Source organism: Poecilia reticulata, linkage group LG22 (assembly GCF_000633615.1).
Source record: "Poecilia reticulata strain Guanapo linkage group LG22, Guppy_female_1.0+MT, whole genome shotgun sequence".
Lineage (NCBI taxonomy): Eukaryota > Metazoa > Chordata > Actinopteri > Cyprinodontiformes > Poeciliidae > Poecilia > Poecilia reticulata.
In genome coordinates this window covers 19,133,458-19,152,288 of record NC_024352.1, presented here as the reverse complement: position 1 = coordinate 19,152,288, position 18,831 = coordinate 19,133,458, and the positions used below count along the sequence as shown (strand labels likewise).

The window sequence follows — 18,831 nt, the reverse complement described above, 5'->3', positions numbered from 1 at the left end:
CATCATCCACTGGTTCACCATCAAAACCCAGAAAATCATCTCTGTGTTACTAGAAAGCAGATTACACGAGACAAGTGTACAGACAAATAAAAGATTACAGGCTGTGAACATGTTTCAGTCTAATGCCCTTTCAACATGCAGTGCTCAGCACAATGTTTCCCTCTCCCCGAGCTAAATTTGGATTCTGCTTGTATTTTTTGAAGGATCTGCTGGCCAGCCGTGTCTTCGCCATGAGCAGAACCTCTGTAATGATGGCGTTCCACGCGAACGGCCCGTCTCCTCAGCTGTATTAGGTAGGCTTTGGGGTTCAAGTGACTACAGGGTTTAAAGACTGAATTTTTTTTAAGGACGGGGGGAAAGAAAGACTCTCTGTTGTTCTTGAAAAGCTGTGTTTATCCTGGATTAGAGACACCAACATGTTAATAATTGTTTCTCACAGAACTGCAAAGAAGCACTTTCCTGTAATCCCCTAATCAGGCATTACACCTCTGAGCGAAGCCACAACGCAGGCGCGTGGTGTCTGTGACGCAGCACGCCCACAGTGTGTAATACGCTCACAACTCCAGCACCACACCCACCATGTGCAAAAAACCCCCCCAAAAAAAACAGCTCCATTCTGGCTTTTCATGCAGCTTCCTCATCCATTTACCTCTTCTGTCGAGATTTTACTGTCTTTTCATGATGGTATCAGTAAAATATTATTTTACAGCTTTAATGCATATGGTTGCATACAAACCTATTTACTCCAACTGAGGTTTATTTTTAAAGTAACTTGTAGCTTAATGCTTCATCAACAATATATTTCCTATTCAGACATTTTTACTGCAGTCAAATATCTAACAGGGCTAAAACTGAACTTACTTGGTCAGACATTATGCACACAGCCTCTTCTAGCATGTTTGCCCAGACATCTTGCTGAAACCCGGCCCACTCAACAGTTTGTTTCAGTTTTAATTTCTCATCAAGCCATGTCTGTTTAGTTGGAATTTTTTTTCCCCACAAATATATTTCTCATTTGTTTACTTTTTGTGATCATATTTAGCCCTGAATGTTTGCTTGTTGCTTCTGCAGCCTGTCTCCTTGGAGGGCCCCGGCTGGGGAGTGCGGTGTGGCGATCCGCAGGGATTAACCTGGAGATTTTAATTAGAGGAGCTGTCGTCTCTGACATTTCAATCACCCCGAGCTGGTCAGCCGGCTAGCGGTGCTGGAGCTGGACATGTGGAAGCTGTCTGCATGGGAGAGAAGAAAGAAGTCGAGGTAGTAGAGTTCAGAGGCAAGACTAGTGTCTGATTTGTCCAGAATCCTGGTAGAGGAAAGATGGAGGGAAGCCTAATTGGAAAACATGCATTATATGTTACACTAAATACTAACACGCTACTGAAACTGATGCATTTCAAGCATTTATTTCTCCTTATTTTAACGATTATTGCCTACGGTTGATAAGAAACCACAGTGTTCATTAAAAATCAAAATTTTAAACGCATAAGTATTTTTAATAAAGAATAGTGTGTCTTCTAAAAAATATGTCCAAGTACTATACAGTATACTTGATCAGGTCTCTTTTTGCATGAATCACACCATCAGCTACAGACTGTGACTCTTTTGAGGCACTGTGGGTGAAGTGAAGAACTTCATAATGGTCCTTTCTACAATAAAAACAATTCTCTGTTTTCTTTATTAAGATCAGTTTTATTAGTCTTATGTAATTTTCTATTTTTCTATTCAAATTCAAAGATGAGTTACCAAAATAAATGCACTTTTAGTTCAATTTACTGAGGTGCACTTGTTGATTTTCTTGATTTTAACCAGAAAAGAACAGAATAATGATGCAGATTTCCATTATTCAATCAATGATGATCTTGAGGAACGACATTGTTAGGTAACCAGAAATAGCGTGGGGTAATCACTATTCCATCCATAGCCACACTATTGCTTTGTAATCCTGATGCTAAACTCCCCATTACTCCATCTGGGACCCAACAACAGCATACGCCCTCCACCACACACACACACACGCACACACACGCACGCACACACTGTCAAAGCAACTGTGGCTGTCAGGGTTTTCCGTCCTGTTTGCGCTTGCCTGGAGGAAGGGAGGGAGGAATCATGTCCTGCAAATTAAAAAAGCTGCTGTAGGAATGTGGCCAAATCCCACCGGAGCAACCAGCACCCGTCTCTCTTCCAGTGCTGACCCAGTGGTCAGTGGTGAATCCCCCCGTTTGTATTCTGCACGCACGCCGGGCCCCGGGGAGCGCTTCTGCACGCCTCCTGTGGGACTGCTGGTAATTTAAGTCAAACACGATGTCCCTGCTTGTTTGACACCCGTTTCAAGCGTTTCAATCACACGTGTGTTTGCTACAGGCCGTCCTTGTCACACTCGTTCAAAGACCCAATCAATTTTATTTGATCAAGTTCTTCGTGTCCAGACAATTATTTCTTTTTTCTTTGAATGAAGTGGTTGAACTGATAATTTGTGAGGGGTTAAAGGTCCTTATTGATATTATAAAGATGGATTTTTGTAAAAGTAGGACCTCACTCCCTTCCCCCAGCACCCCTCCCCCTTTCTCCCAGCAGGCCGCTTCAAGTTGTGGGCGGACTAGAGTGTCATGTGCCACTAATTAAGGACTCTTAAAGGGCTATGGAGCATACTCATTAATGAACTGTAGCTTCCTTACTGTCCATTGACTGATTAAAAAGGGGAGGGCTGATTCAGTCTGGGTGTCTGCCAGTTCAGTTAAACAGAAACATAGCATTCACATCATCTTTTCATTGAAATACAACTAAAGAGGACACGAGTGTTTAACTTATATTTTACTTAAAAACAAGTCATATTTTATTAGGAGTATTTTAACTTAAAAAAAAAGATCAGTGCTTCATATTTTGCCTGTGCTCATGTATTTATTCATTTCCATTAAGACAATAACACCACCACCAGCAAGGAAGTGCCAGGTGCCCCCTCCCTGCCACTTGTTTATTCCATTTTCATGGAAATGCAAAAAAACAAAACAAAGCAAATGGCCGTATTTGTCTTTATGAAAGTAGGCCAAACAACCGCTGACAAACAAGAGGGGGAGTTGTAGGTCAGGGTGCCACAAGCCATGTGTAACCGTGCCTGTTGAGAGAGCATGTCACGCTGTAGTAAGCCACAATACACACAATAACATGCAGACACTCCTGCCAGCATGATGTAACGCTGTCTAGACTAAACAAAAACACACATGGACATTTCTCAAAGCGAAAAGGTCTTTAATCAAAGACTCTGATACAGTTTTGACCGGAAAATTAAGTAGGTCAGATACAGCGCATCACTAATGTGGTAAAAACATTGAAATTTTTTACATTTTGTTATCTTGCGACAACAAATATCGATGTATTTTATTGAACTTTAAGGTGATAAACCAACAAAAACCAGTGCATAACTTTAAAGTGAGAGGAAAAGAAAACAAGCTTGCAAATATTGATATTGTTGCCCCTAAATAAAGTCCAGTGTAGCCAGCTGCCTTCAGACATCACCTTGTTTATAAATCCAAAGTCCATCTCTGTAATTAAATTTAAGAATAAATACAACTTTTCTCTGACGGCCTTACCAATGGCGACTCTGGAGATGACCATTCGAAGTTCGGCTCAAGCCTAATTGAACATGTGGTTTATGGTGGTCTCTTGTCGACCTACATGCAAAAACTCTACGCGTTGAGGAAAACTCACACTGCGCGTCACCCTGAACGCATCATCTCCAGTGAAGCATGATGCTGTGACAATGACTTCATTCAGTAAAGACATAAAAGCTGATCAGAATCGGAGAAAGGCTGATGTTTATGTGTTAGAATAAGAAAGCTCAAATCTCCTCTGTAAGAGGAAGAGGTCATCCTGAAGGCTCAAATTACTCATTTTGGAAACTATTGAATCATTAGCTCCACATACTATGAGATGTTTGTATTTGCTTAATTTAAATATTTACTGTACGCATACAACGTATTTCCTCCTGTCAGACAAAACCTTTAGCGGTAAAACAATTTTTTTTACTTTATTAAACCACTGTTTTTCTTCTTACCTATTTAATATGTTGAGTAAAATCTTTGTTAATGATACATTTGGAGCATGGCCTAAAAAAATTACCACAGTTATGTGGCTGTTATGAGTTTTAACTGAGAGTAAAGGTGAGTAGATTCAATCTAGTAGATTGGTAAAGGTCATCAGACGCCGTCTCTGTCCCGTCACAGATTGAATCATGTCTTATGTTACTTTATTTTTCACTGTTGACCTGGAGGTCATGATTCTCGGGACCTGGACAGGCATGTCTTGACCCTGGTGACCTGAGCTCAGTATCCCTGCTGTGTGAGTGTGTTTCTTTTCCGCTGGAGTTCATTAAATCACTGCAGACCAGTCAAGGGGGAGCTTTTGGCCTGTTTAGGGCAACAAGCCCTTTGTTTTTGAGGTTCACTTTTCATTGACGTTTGAAGCCATTTAATAAGTCTAAGTTTAATAAATCTGTTGACTGACTCTTGATTTGGATGGGACATATGTGAAAAGTGTGCAGACTTCTACATGTGATTTGCTTGGAAATTAAAGAAAAAGAATTGACCTTGAGAACCTTGTCAATATATTCTATCTAATATATCCTCTGAGCTTTCTAACAGCATTGCCAAAATCTGCTAATACTTTCCATGCAGTACAGTGTAAATAAAGTTGATTTTTAATCCTCAGATGGACATAGGCCTGGACCTGGACTGTAACACAAGAATATGGCTTGATCTTGATCTAAACTGTTGCTCTGGCTGTAAGTTTAGGGTCATTGTTGTGAATGTTTTTTTTTACCTTGGATTTAGCTTAATGGATCAACTCCTCAACTCTAATCAGGATCTGTGCGGAAGAAAAGCATCCCCATAACATGATGCTGCCACCACCATGCTTCACTATGGGAATTGTGTCCTCAGGGTGATGATTGTCACAGCTCCATAAAGACCAGATTACTACGACTGGCATCCTGTTGACGGATTATCCCACCTGGGCTACAGAAGGTAATGGTAAATGGACTGAACTTATATAGCTTCATAGATCTCTGCAGCTCCTCCAGAGTTGCTGTGGACCTACAGACTGCATCCCTGAATGATGCTCTTCTTGTTCTGTCTTTCATGTTTAATTGGGCAGTCATGACTTGGTAGATTTGTTGTTGAGTTTTAGTTTTTCAGCTGACAAATTGCAAATTGTACAGAGATCAAAGTTCAAAGCTTGGGACGTTGTTTTACACTTTAACTCTGTCCTAAACTTCTCCACATTTTTATCCCAGACCTTTCTGCTGTGTTCTTTCGTCTTTGTGATGCTGTTTATTCACTAATGTTCTCTTACCAATTATTGAGGCGTTAGTAGACTCTATAAACTAGGTGACTTCTGAAAGTCTTTGGTTTGCGCTGAATTTTATTTTGGGGCATCAGAAGCAAGGGACTTGCGTGAAAATAAACACTACACTTTTAAAGTTTGATTTGAAAACATTTGAAAACCAATTATTATTGTCCTTGTGTGTTTGTTAATTGTTCATTTGAATGGGGACAAGTGTTTAGTATACATAATATCAAGCACTACAACGTTTATAACTTTGGCTTATATGCAATACACATCTCCAGATTAACTTTTAACCTCAGACATGTGACAATATCAACACAGCAGAATAAGAAGTCATACATTACATCATCCTAAAACTACACAATAAAATCAGAACAATTGCTATCCAGTTATGCCATATTTTCTGTTGGGCAGTAACACAACTCTTAAGTTGAGGGTTGTGGACATAACATGACAACATTTTAAAAGATTCAGGGTGTATGAATACTTTCATAAGGCAATATTTATGCTTCGTTTTTTACATTTAGCTGAAATTTAACTTTTAGATGTGAATTAAAATTAAATGGTTCAAAGTTGTGTGCACAGAGGACAGTTGATATGCCTATTTAAGCAATAATCAGCAACAATCAAGCTGTTGAAGGTTAATATTTTAAAGAGGATTTCTATTATAATTTATGTTGAGCGAATGCATGTCGTCAGGACGACTACCTCAGGTTTACAGTTTATTTCTCAAATGCTAGCTCGGTTAAGAGCATGCATAAATAAAATATCTGCATAAGTAGCTACATATGAATCTCATTAGCAGCAGAAGTTGAACTGTTATTCTAACAAAGGCTACAATGAATTTAAGTGTGGACCTCATTTAATTACAAAAGAGGCAATTGTTTTTAAGTAACCACCCTCCACCTCATACACAATCCAAACTCTTTGTGTGCTGCCCTCTCCTCTGGCATAATACCTAAGTTTTGAAACACGCACACACACACATGCACACAACAGATGCCCCCTGACGCTTACTCGCATAAAGCGGGCACGTGATGGACGGCCCTGGGTCCGGAGGCCTGCCAGCATCGTGGCATTGTGTTCCCCCCAGGCAGGCAGCAGGCCTCCCTGAGCACCCTTTTGTCTTGGGTTGGATAACAAAGCGGTGGCCAAGCCGCTGGTGTGGCACGCGCACAGCCACTCATCCCCCTGGTCTGTGACCTAAACAGGTGGGTTGGAGGGAAGGGCTGGTTGTGGTGGGTGGATGAGGGAGGGGGTGGAGAGGAGAGGCTGCATCTGTCCCTACACTCAACGACTCCCTGGGTCAGCCATATGCTCCCAGGAGAGAGGGAGACACGCATGCAGACCCAGACTAACAGGTGGAGGCTGGGGAGGGGCGTGGGGAGGATTAAAAGAGGTAAAACTCATCAGAGGAGGATAGTCAAACTGTCAAATTGGCTGTATGAGAATAAGACTTGATTATTGGTTCTTAACGTGTTACCAGCATTAGGAGTTTGAGTGACAATATTAATTGATTCAATGCATGCAGGATAAAAGCAAACGCCACAAACTATTGCTTTTTGTACAATATCACCCCTGAGACAGTTCAATGACGTTCAACAGCCAATGAAATGTTGAAATATGCTAAGATAATACTTCTTTGTCATCTCTTGACACTACCTGAATTCTAATTGGTAGTAGGGAGGAGAAGGTATTGACATGACAGAATTAACATTAATTTAAATTGATAAACCAAGACTTTAAAAAGCAATTTGATGGAATTGATAATTTATTACTTCTTTTGAAATCACTAGTCAGAGTGAAACTCTGCTGTGAGATTCTTCATATTAGAGTTTGTTTTCTTTTTTTTCACAACCATGCTTGATATCCTCATGACTACCAGTAGTTCATTTTTGTCCTCTGTAGAGGACATTTCTAAACTACAATATCTCCCACCCCCTGGATTCTACTGAATTAATTCTTTTTGGTATCTGCAGAGGACATTTAGGGCTTTTCAATGATGCCACATGTGAAGGGGTGGGACTTTTGTACCTTCCTTTTTCTCATTCATAAATGTGACGTTCATCAGTAGAAGCACATTTTATGGGGAGAGACAAAGTAAGTGCATAAAACTTTTTATTGTGCAAATTTTGATTTAAAATTTTGTTGGCATATTCTAAATAAGTCTCTTAGCAGCATATTAAAACATTCTATTAATTATTTTGACTGTATTTTATCATAGTATTTAAAAGTTGAAAAATTGTCCTCTGTAGTGGACAGTTGTAATTATTTTTCTGTTTTTTTCTGTATCCATCCATTCATCCACCCACCCACTCATTCATTTATCCATCCATCCATCCATCCATCCATCCATCCATCCATCCATCCATCCATCCATCCATCCATCCATCCATCCATCCATCCATCCATCCATCCATTCATCCATTCATTCATTCATTCATTCATTCATTCATTCATTCATTCATTCATTCATTCATTCGTTCGTTCGTTCATTCATTTTCTGTACACCATTGTCCCTCAGTGGGGTTGGGAGGGTTGCTGGTGCCTATCTCCAGCTAACGTACCGGGCAAGAGGCGGGGTCACCCTGGACAGGTCGCCARTCTGTYGCAGGGCAACACATAGACAAACAACCATGCACACTCACAGGGAGAATTTGGAGAGGCCAATTAACCTGACAGTCATGTTTTTGGACTGTGGGAGGAAGCTGAAAAACCTGGAGAAAACCCACCATACACAGGGAGAACATGCAAACTCCATGCAGAAAGACCCCGGGCCGGGAATCGAACCCAGAACCTTCTTGCTAGGCAACAGTGCTCAGTTTTGTAAATGTGAAATACACTCTTAAGTTGATGTTTGGATATTTTCTTTGGGAAAAAACTGGTTGCCATCAAGGTTCAGTTTCAAATGTATGGGGTTCCGATGTCCACTGTAGTGGACACATCATATTTCCAAAATAAAAACTTTTTTTTCCCAAAAATTTTTTTTTCAGTATTCCAATTACCTTACAAAGATTGTGGAAATTAAAAAAAAAAGGTGATTGGGCAGTATTTTTTTTCCTGGTAGTCAGATATAAGGGAATGTCCAAAGTCAATGACTCAATCCAATCAATTGTGACATGTTGCCACATGTTTGTTAAGGAAAATGGATTGCTGCAAAGTCAGAAACATGATGCAATCAGCTGATTTTTCTGAGATTTTTCAAAATGCTGAACGTGACTGGATCTCGTCATAACTGGGACTGAATTTGAACTCGCAAGCTTTGAATCTGTCTGTGTGATAAAACTGAATTTGTTACATATTTCTGTATTAAAATTTTATCTGTTTGTTTAGTAAAATACCTTGAGATGACATTTGACGAAACGGAAAGTGTCTTTGAGTCTGTCAACATGCTAGTCTCATTATTACAGCCATCTTGTGGTGCCAAATGTCTTTTGTTCATGCCATTTCTTTGCAGAAGATAAAATTAAAAACTAAAATATTTCCTTTGCTGTGTAAAATTCTCCACCTATGAATGTTGATACACAACGTCCCACATCTGCTAAAAAAGTTCAGCAGATTGAAGCTGCAGTTACTGGAGCAAACTCACCAGATCTCCACTCTACATCTTCATCTTCATCTTCATCGACCAAAGGAGGCTGTGAAAATGATTTAAATTAAAATAATTCTGCAAACTGACTGCCTGCTTCCAATCTGAGGCTACAAACGTCGTTAAATACATAAACATGAAAATGAAGTGAAAACAGGCTGAAGTTAAATGTGGTCTATTTAATGTCTGTGTGACATTTTGGACTTTACAGGCATTAGCGACTGTTAATCTTCACTTAGTGGTGATTACACCTTAAATGTTTTAGCACATGGGTATTTTCTATGTTGCACAGTGTGTAGGACAACACCATTAGGTCAATGTGTTATCCATTACCCAAAATATTTTACATCTGGGTTTTACACTTGCAGAGAAATGTTTACAACGGCATGTTTAAAATTATCCAAATGACGTTATCTGGGATGTTATCTTTTTGAAGATAGTTTTAAAAGAAAGCAAATGTTCTGTAAATGTGTATGTTTAATTTCTATGTCACTTTGTTTAGGAGAAAAATCAATGGATGTATGTAGGAGCTTTTACTAACTCGGTCGTGACTCCACACATCATGTTTTGGTTTTTTTTAAACATATGCTAAGGTCCACTAATCTTCTTATTGGTTGGAGTTTTTTTTGTTTTTTTTTGCCTCTCTAACTCTGAATAGCTTAACAAAAATGTGCCTCAGTAATGGACGGTCATATCCTCATCCATCGGCCTCCTCCCACCAGCTATGACTTGAAATAGGCCATCAAGTGGCTAATGAACTGATAAGCCCTCTGTGTCCTGTGGGGCTTATGAACATCATAAGCCAAATGTTTGGGCATATTTGGAGAGACTGATTTTTTTTATTTTTTAAGTGTAGGAGTGTTTCCAAAGGATCTTGCCTCCTCTTGCATACATATCCCCATAAATAACTGCATGTTGTAAAAGGGAAACCCTGAAACATTCAGAGTTTTTTGTCTTTCAGGACATGTTGTTACTTCTGTGACTGTGTGGCCCCGGCGCGTCGTCAGACCTCCAGCTAGTCAAGCTGCTGGTATCATTATCAGTTCTGGATCTGTGTAAATCCGTGGATTTGTGTGAGCAGTCTGAGAAATTAAAATAACATGCTTTTTTACAGCGCTTACTTCAAATCTTTTTAGACTTCATTTTTTTAAACATCTAAATCTGTTATTATGTAGGCTGCACAAAACCCTTTTAATATAATCTTTGACAAGATTATCAAATTCATTGATGATGTCACAAACTTAAATAATTTAAATAAAAAATGTTGACTAAGCCTGGATAAGCACATTCAAGGGGATACTGCAGGATTAGAATATTATTTATTTATATTATTTCCTATGAGTTATTGGCACATATTACATATCATCATGCTGTTTCTCTTATTGATATTTTATCAGATTGTTTATTTCTTAAAGCACATTAAAGTAGGCTAGTGGAGCAGCTTTGAGATTGATGAGTACATTTTGATCTAATTGAGCTTGTTTTAATTGATAGAATTTAAATTAATTTCTCTCATTTCAACAAGCTATCCCAGATTACTTCAACTGTTTAATCAAATAATTTCAAATTGTGCTTTAGCAGAACATTATTGTTCTGTTTCTTAAGGGTTTTTATTACAGCTCAGAAGGAAAACAAATTTGCACCTGCAAGATTTTGCAAAGAATCCCCGTGTAAGCATTACACTCCAGCTTGTGCTTGTGCTTCTGCTTTCCTTCATCTTTTGCTCGATTAAAACTCATTGTGTAATTGAAGCATGTTTGAAGGCTGGATTATTGATCATTTTAACTTATAAACTCTGAAAACATTAGGCCTTCTTATAACCAGCATGGTGATTTCTAACTGTGAGTTCAGTCTTATTTTAAAATGGTGAGGATGTATTTTGCAAAGTTGGCCTAATGGGTCCACTTCCAGATTAGCCCACCATCCACTTTCATATTTTCCATGCATTACCTTTTTTTTAATAGCATGCAAATAGAAAATTAAAGAAAATCATAATCAATTGGGACAGTATTGGTGCAGACTATCACCAATTTATCTTATTAGATTAGACTGGAATTATGACTCTGTTAGCATAACTCTAAAGCTTGTAAGTTTTTTTTTTGAATGTCTGTTACTAGTGCATATATTACCCTATCTTGTCTTAAGCACTTGCAATGTTTGCTTATAATTCTGGCCAGAACTGATACTCTTCAACTTTAAATGTTTATGGATAAAAGTTGGTTGTTAAGTTTTAATTAATGTTTTTAGTTGGAATTTTTGGATCTTGTATAGTCAAAAATGATTGAAAAGGAGAGCTAAATCCAGATAACTTTGTATCGTCCGATGTTTTTGTATGTGTGCTGAAGTGTTTTCCTGTTTTTCCACGTTTTTAGTCTGAAGGGTGACATTTAAAAGCGACCCTACAGTCTATTATTTAACACTTTTCTTCTTCCTGGAATTTGTATAAAGAGGTTGTTGACACTGCACAGACGTGATCTCATGAATATGCAGACCTCTCTCAGTCTAACCTATTGTTGTCAAATTCAATAGTTTCATTGTTTAGCGCCATAACAGTGCATATCTGTGCGCTTTAAAACATAGGCTTGAGTTGTTACAATTATATGGTTGATTGTTGCGCATAAACTGAGGAAAAAAAATTCAGTATAAATTAGTGGGGCAACACCTGAAAATAATCTACTTTACCCTTTGGTATAGGTCAAACCGGCTGTTGCATATTTAGCCTTTTTTTTTTGGCACACACAACTACACACACACACACACACACACACCTTTTTTTCTCCTGACCACGCAGGAGTGGAATCAGAGTGCATTCTTTTTTTTTTTTTTTAACGATGATTATTTCAAGAAACGCTTTTAATTAGCGGAGACTCCAATGAAAGAGAGATTACTGGCAAAGTCAAGGATGCTAATTGAATGCTGGACTTCTGACAATTAGCGCACTGCAGTGTTGTGCAGACTCATTACGGATTCCAAACCCAGACGGACTTTATAGTCTGAAGTATGGACTCGAGAGCAACAGAGAAAAGAACAAACTCAGCTGGAGTAGCAAATGTTTCTCACCAATGCAACACAACAAATATCATCCAGGTACCTTTGTGTGTCTGAATAAAGTGGCGGAACGTATAAAAGTCAATAGAGACCCACTCAATACAGGAACTGAATTACTCTTGTTCGGAAACCAATGAAGACCGTCAGGTAGCACATTAAAAACCTAAAGCCGTAACGGAATTTAACTGTTTTATTACAGGGTAACTTCAAAATGAACGATATATGTATTAGCATATATAGTAAAATGTATGAATTTTTAGCTCATTCAAAGAATGCAGTGTCCAGTATTTTCAAATACAGCCCATCTTTTAATTTTTGCTCCAAGTATTTCATTTTGTTTCATTTGAAAGTTACATTTTTGCTCTTTCAAGAGACATGGCTCATTTTGACGTCATCTAGTTTAAAAAAAATTATGGTTAATTACCCAACTTTACTATCATATTCATATGTAATAAGATGGGAATGGGATGATTAAGGCGGGGAAATAAGCGTCGGGCATTTAAAAGTGGTGTACGCTGAAAAAAAAAGAAGCCATGAGCATATTTGATGACAATTAATTAATGAATAAATACAGCATTTCTTGTTTGAGAAGTGAACGTCTCCTTTTGAGATGAGCTATCCTTTTTTATATTATGGATGCTCTTGGATATTTCTGCAAATTCTCATTGTTTACTCTGGCCTATGATGACCGTAATTTTTGTTCTTCGTCAGTTTAAAGCACACTCTTTGAATAAGAACATTATGTTCCGCACGATACTCCTGGAAATATATCTAATGATACCCGGTAAACATTTCCAGATAAAAATGTCAGCATTTCAACAAGTTGCCATAGTACAAAAAGATCCCTGGAGATTTACTTTAAAAAGATTACACTGCAGTTTGGATGAAATATATAAAAGAATAAGAAAAGACTAAAGGATTATGTACAGGACTGTGTGCAGATTAAAGCTTGTTATTTTAATTAAAAAGTTAAATGGAAGTTCATCAACCTTAGAATCTACAATGTAGCTAAAATGTTTTTTTCACTCTAATTTGCAATATATTACAAATAAATCATGTCAAGCCGCGTTTTTTTTCTGTTGTTTTTTTTTTTTTTTTTTTGCATGGAAAAACTTTTCTGTTTTCTTTATTTTTATGTAGTTTATATGTAGAAAATAAAATTGTAGATTAGATTGTGGACTTTATGTTTGCCAGCGGCGCTAGTTTAACTTCACTCTGCCTCCCGGGATGATCCATTCGACTTTCAATCATAATTTAAAAAAAGAGACTAATATAACTAATATGTTACGTTTTGTTGGTTAAATTGATAAATGCCTTTTTAGTTTACGCATCCTAGCAGTGAAGGTGATGAGCAAATTAAACTACAAATCAGCTTTGAAATAAACGCCTGCTGGCCCCATGCTGTAACATGTAATTATTTCAGATGTGTTGGATCAAGAGGTTATAAAATATGCATGAGAAAACAGAGCTCGGTTGAAACTGACAAGTGTAATTATTACTCACTTGGATGGCAATTACTGGCCCAATTAAAGCGAAACTCTGCATTTAAACCAACAAAACGGTGACCTACTTCCGTTCCCCCCCAGAAAATATATCAAATATCTCAACAGCATAATAAAAGCTAAACAGTCCTTGTGACTCAAACCTGCTTGGAAAAGCATCCACAGCTGTTTCTTTTTTTTCATACTGAGACACACACACACACACACACACATACACATTCACGCACACACACATGTATTTTTGGTAGAAGAGTAAGCCCACAGGATCTTTATTCATGTCTTTTCAGCGGTGAGGTCACACTCTCTTTGGGGGACCGAGAGAAGGATCCACAATCAGATCAGTAGAGGGGTGGGGGGNGCTGAGAGTCTTTTCCAGTATGGCCTAACCCTCCATAATGTGCCTGCAGAAAAAAAAAATCTCGTCTCTGTCTCACTTTGAATTTTACTTTTAGCTCAATTTTTGTCCCAAAAAAGTTAAAAATCTATTAAAATCACAGCAGAGAGTCTGATGCGAGAGGGGGCTCACAAATTGCATACAATACAACAGATCACAGTTTCGAAGGCTATATCACAGATAAAAAAAACACCTATTTACCATTTATTTAAGACGCACACTGATTGTCTCTTAGAAACTACATATTGATTCCTTATAAACACTTTTTCTTAAATAAAGTAGTGCATCCATGTCCACACAGTATCCTCATGTCTCTCTGCCAGCAGGTTCATTTTTTTTTAAAGAGGTCTGCACTTCAGCAGGACTCACTGAAGTTTTAGTTCCGTGGCTGCGGTTGTCCTCAACAGGTGTTTTTACGCACAGAGGCACGCAATGATAGAGGTGGATGAGGGGCTACAAGTTGTGAATGAAAGGGGGAAAAAATCTATATGCCAGTGCTAAAATAAATTAAACCTCTCCTTTAGGAGTACCGAAGACCACCGGGATAAAAAAAAAAGGAGAGCGCAGCCAGGCTCAACCAGTCTGATGTTGAGTTTTATTGAAGGATGGCTGAACTGCGTCTCATGTGATCGTTACTGCTCTGTTCACAGGACCTGGAATTTCCATGAGGATGTTTGATCCTTATAATCCAAGCAATCGGCATTGAAGTTCAGCTTCCATGACGCCGCTTGGTCCTTATAATCCAAGCAGTCTGCCGTGGAGTTGAAGCCCAGGCCGGACGTCCCGTAGCCCTGGGTGGAGAGGGAAGCCGGAGACTGGTTCAGATGGCTTGTGACGGCGTTCGTGCTCATCGGGCTGAGAGTCGAGCCGGGCCCCGACAGCTGGTGGTGCATTGGAGTGAGGTAAGAGCTGCAGTCCATGCCCCCGAAGTAGGACGTCGACCCGGCGTAGCCCTGGCTGTAGCCCGAGGCCTGAGTGTAGGTCATGGGGTAGGACCGCTGCATGCAGGAGGAGGAGGTAGACAGGGGGTCCGAGAGAGGAGAAATTGACGCGGGGCTCCAAATGGACACCGGGGCGGTGCTGGTGGAGATGGCGGGGACTGTGGTGGTGCTAGTGGGGGGCGTGAACTGGCCGCTGGCCCCGCTCTCCGAGCTCACCTCCCTGGTTGGGGAACTTTTCTTTTTAGGGGGTCGCACCTTGTTTTGTCCGCCGTTCTGTTGTTGTTGCTGCTGCTGGCGACACTTGGCCCGCCGGTTCTTAAACCAAACCTTTAGAGGTAACATAGAAAGGGAAATTATAATTAAAAAAAATAGAAAAAATGGAACAAAAAAAAGAACAACCCAAAAACAAACACCCCAAACAAAACCAAATAAACAAAAAAAAAAACAAAAAAAACAGATTTTATTCGCATATTGGTGATCCTACCTACAACTGTTATAAAAGTAGACAAAGGCTTATGCGTTCACTAAATTTAGTTTGACAAACATTGCAGGAATCTTCCTATTTCTTTGTTTCGTCTTTATTTCTAAATAACGACTCTGTGCTTTGTTTTCCATATAAGTTATATAAATGAGAATTAATAAAAAAAATAAAATAGTGACAATAAAAGTAAAATGGAGCTAAATTATACATTTCGCCAAATGTAGGGGAAGAACAAAAATAAAATTATGTAGCCAACAGATAGTTTTGACTTCATAATTTATAACATGATACATTGTAAACTTAGCATCTCTATATCAAACTTATAATTGTATATTTCCTACAGAGATTAAGCTAAAATGAAGTTAATTAAGTCATTAAAAAAAGAAGAGTGGAAACTCAATACAATTATTTTATCTATAAACAAGTAAAACACAAAATCGTGTTGTCTACAGACACTGTTGTTATTCATAATTACAAAGATAGACAAAAATAAATGTTAGTCTTGTTACATTTTAATAATAAATTAACACATATTGCCCAGTGTAGAATACATGCTTCTGCCTCATGTCACTAACATTTGAATTTCATCCCTTGTGTTTATGGTACAAGATGTCAAATGAGTGCAAATTATTATTTTTAATTATCCCTAAGAGTTATTCGCAGACATTTACAGAATGTGTTACCTTAAATATGGCAGAGTAATTTATTATTGAAAACAATTATGAAATACCGTAATAGCTTTTCTTCCACCATAGGTTCGTTTGTTTGCTCACCTGTACTCTGGACTCAGGTAAGTTGATTTTCAGCGCCACTTCTTCGCGCATGAATATGTCCGGGTACCTGGTTTTGGCGAACAACGCCTCCAAAACGTCGAGCTGTGCGCGCGTAAAAGTAGTCCTTTCTCGCCTCTGTTTTCGTGGCGTGGCTGCAGGCAAAACAGAAATATTAATTCACTTACCACTGCCTACGGATGGGAATAAGATGCATAACACCCAACTAAAATGATAATTTGCGACTGAAATAATCTAAACGCACGTTTTGTTTTTGTGTGCGTAATTACGCACAAACCGTTCATCTTGAGTGCAAGCTTTCAAATAGAGTAGATCATTATTTTACAAAAATATTACAATTTTAAAATTTAAATACAGAATTACTAATTTTCTAAATAAAAAGTAATACAATGTAGTTTTAATATTGAAGTGTTCTGTTTTCAGAATCGACAAATTTGTCAAACAGGAGGGAAAAAATACATATTGGGTGTATTATTACTGTTTACGTCAGAGTGCTTTAATTGTTTTGAAGGTAAAAAAAAAAAAAAGTGGATTTGAAGAAAACTTGCTTTCCTGAGAAGTTATTTCTCAGGAAAGAAAAAAAAACGAAACCCACCTGGATAACCCACTGATGGATGCAAAAGGTCCATCCCGGAGGTTGTTAAGCTCAGGCCATTGACTGTGTAAGGTGGTTGCTTTAGATACGACATCATGCTAATGTTTGTCTGAGGGCTGAAGTTGGAGAAAATTTTGAAAACTGATGTCGCTCCGAAGGCGCCCCTCGTGTCCTCTCTGATCTCCGTGGGCTCCGTGTTACACCGGATACCTGTTCCAAAATAACAGAGAGTAGATGTGAGTTTTATTTCCCCCCTGCACGTATATTATCTCAGTTTACAGCGTGTTTGTTGTCCAAAGACCCACGTCGCTTCTCACAAAGCTTCCAACGCACCTCCAGCTGCCCCTACCACTATACGACCCCCGCGCCTCCCTCCGATGAAGGCAAACAAAGCACGGGCATCAGAGCTGCAACAAGTCACTTAGAAATTTAATTCAACTCGTTATTGCTTGTTTAGACAGTTAAGTGAAAAACTGGAAGTTGATTACGTCTCTGTTTTTAATTTATGTGAACGAATCATATAGACTCATCCACAGAAAAAAAAAGTAGGGTTCGCTTTAAATGAAAAACATTTTTTTTCTTCCCAATTTCTGACAATGTTCAACACAGCTCTGCATTTAAATTGGATTAATCCACAGGAGGAAAAAAAAGAGCACATATGCCTCCTCGGTGAACATGTGACTGTGGCGGCTCTTAAATCCGCGCTGTGATGTTGTCTAGTAAACGCGATCGTTGTCACTTCGACTCCAGTGACCCTCCGCCACCCGCTATCCCCACTGTGCCTCTTGATTAGTTGCATCTTCTCCCTCTCCATCCAACGGTTTTAACCCCCTCATCCCAATCTGTCACACTTAAACACACACCAGCCCGTCAACCAGTTGCTCTCCTACACTCGCTCGATAATAATAATTACCCGCTCGTCCAACGAATAATTATGATAAATGTAGTGCTGCTGATGAATTAAGGTGGTAATTCAAGTGGCAACCAGCTTGAGCTTCTGCAGGCTCGGGGAAAAAAAAGCCTGAAAATTAAACACAGTTTGATCTTAAGATTAATGTATGTGCTGATTTTTCCCCTCCCTCGTTCTATCTAAGTTAAAATAAAATGATTAACTTCTCATCCACGTGCTTTCGGTGAAGAAGCAGGTTGAAGATATTAAAAGTGACATGTTGGTTTATTGGCTGCTGAATTATTTATTTCTGCAGTCACAGGAGGCGCAAGAGGCCCCGGATTTTTTCTTCTTCTTCATATTCCTTAAATGTACTATCATCAATATTATTGTTTTCAGTAGATGAATCTTCCATTTTTATTTTGTTTGTTTATGTTAAAATTTTACAAACAATAATTGTGATTATTTTATTTTTTTCAAATGAGGAACTTTGGTTGGCACTGATGCCACGAATAAAATAAATACAAATAAAGCAAATGAATAAATATAATAAAATTAACAATTACAAATAAATTGAAAAACAAAATGAAAATCGATTTCAGGAATAAAATCAAACAACTAAATTAATTGTTGACATTTGTTTTGATCGACGATTGCTGGATGTGCTTTATGTATTCTTATTATTATTATTCTCTAACCCGACCTAAAATACTGTTGTTAAAAACAAAACAAAACAAAAAATAAATAGCAAAAGAAGGAAAAAAGTAAAACAAAATCTGTTGTACTACACTGACCTTTTTAATTAATCATTATTTGTTTTAGATAATAATAATAATAATAATAATAATAATAATAATAATAATAATAATAATAATAATAACTTACCCTGGCATTTAGGTGTAAAATTTGCTTCTTTTTCTCTTGCTTCCCCTGTTTGAAGGAAATAACAAAAGAAAAGAAAAAACTGCGCAGAAGTCAACGAGTCCGATACACAAAATCTCCAAAAACCAAGCAGGAGCAACCTCCCTCAGCCAGCTGATGAGAACAACAGCACAGATAAAAGTTGAGCGATGAGCGCAGCATCGGGCTCTGAAATGACGCTAAAGGCGGCGGTGGAGCTGCGGAGGAGGCTGCGTGTGCGCCTTTAGGATTTGTTCAGACTGAAGTGGTTTGAGTTAGATTTTGTACAAACCGCCAGCCAATGGGGAGCCCGCAGAACTGAGCTGAGGTCCTTCTCTGTCTCCGTCTCTCACACTGG

The 18,831-nt window shown here is 38.5% G+C and overlaps 1 protein-coding gene and 2 long non-coding RNA genes across 7 annotated transcripts in view; 2 read left to right on the top strand and 1 right to left on the bottom strand.

Annotated features, from left to right (window-relative positions):
- Positions 1-14,612, top strand: part of LOC108165846 (uncharacterized) — a 24,246-nt gene extending 9,634 nt beyond the window's left edge. For 2 of the 4 annotated variants that reach the window (XR_001776171.1, XR_001776170.1), the window contains 2 exons: positions 204-293; positions 14,527-14,612. This is a non-coding gene — a long non-coding RNA (uncharacterized LOC108165846). Of the gene's footprint in view, positions 1-203; positions 294-439; positions 542-1,071; positions 1,258-14,526 lie in introns of all 4 variants that reach the window. The other 2 variants (XR_001776172.1, XR_001776173.1) reach the window with 2 other exon arrangements.
- Positions 14,051-18,591, bottom strand: otx2b (orthodenticle homeobox 2b). Of its 2 annotated transcripts, none has more exons than XM_008400198.2 (4): positions 18,459-18,591; positions 16,685-16,894; positions 16,072-16,223; positions 14,051-15,144 (listed from the first exon to the last, which is right to left on the bottom strand). In XM_008400198.2, the coding sequence occupies exons 2-4, from the start codon at positions 16,779-16,781 to the stop codon at positions 14,521-14,523; spliced, it is 873 nt and encodes a 290-aa protein (XP_008398420.1). In that variant the 5' UTR covers positions 16,782-16,894; positions 18,459-18,591; the 3' UTR covers positions 14,051-14,520. The 2 variants fall into 2 exon arrangements, with proteins under 2 accessions (XP_008398420.1, XP_017158093.1); XM_017302604.1 differs by lacking the exon at positions 18,459-18,591 and adding an exon at positions 17,390-17,513.
- LOC103459013 (uncharacterized) overlaps positions 14,690-18,831 on the top strand; it is a 9,145-nt gene continuing 5,003 nt past the window's right edge. Inside the window, exon 1 of the long non-coding RNA XR_001776167.1 lies at positions 14,690-14,778. This is a non-coding gene — a long non-coding RNA (uncharacterized LOC103459013). The remainder of the gene's footprint in view (positions 14,779-18,831) is intronic.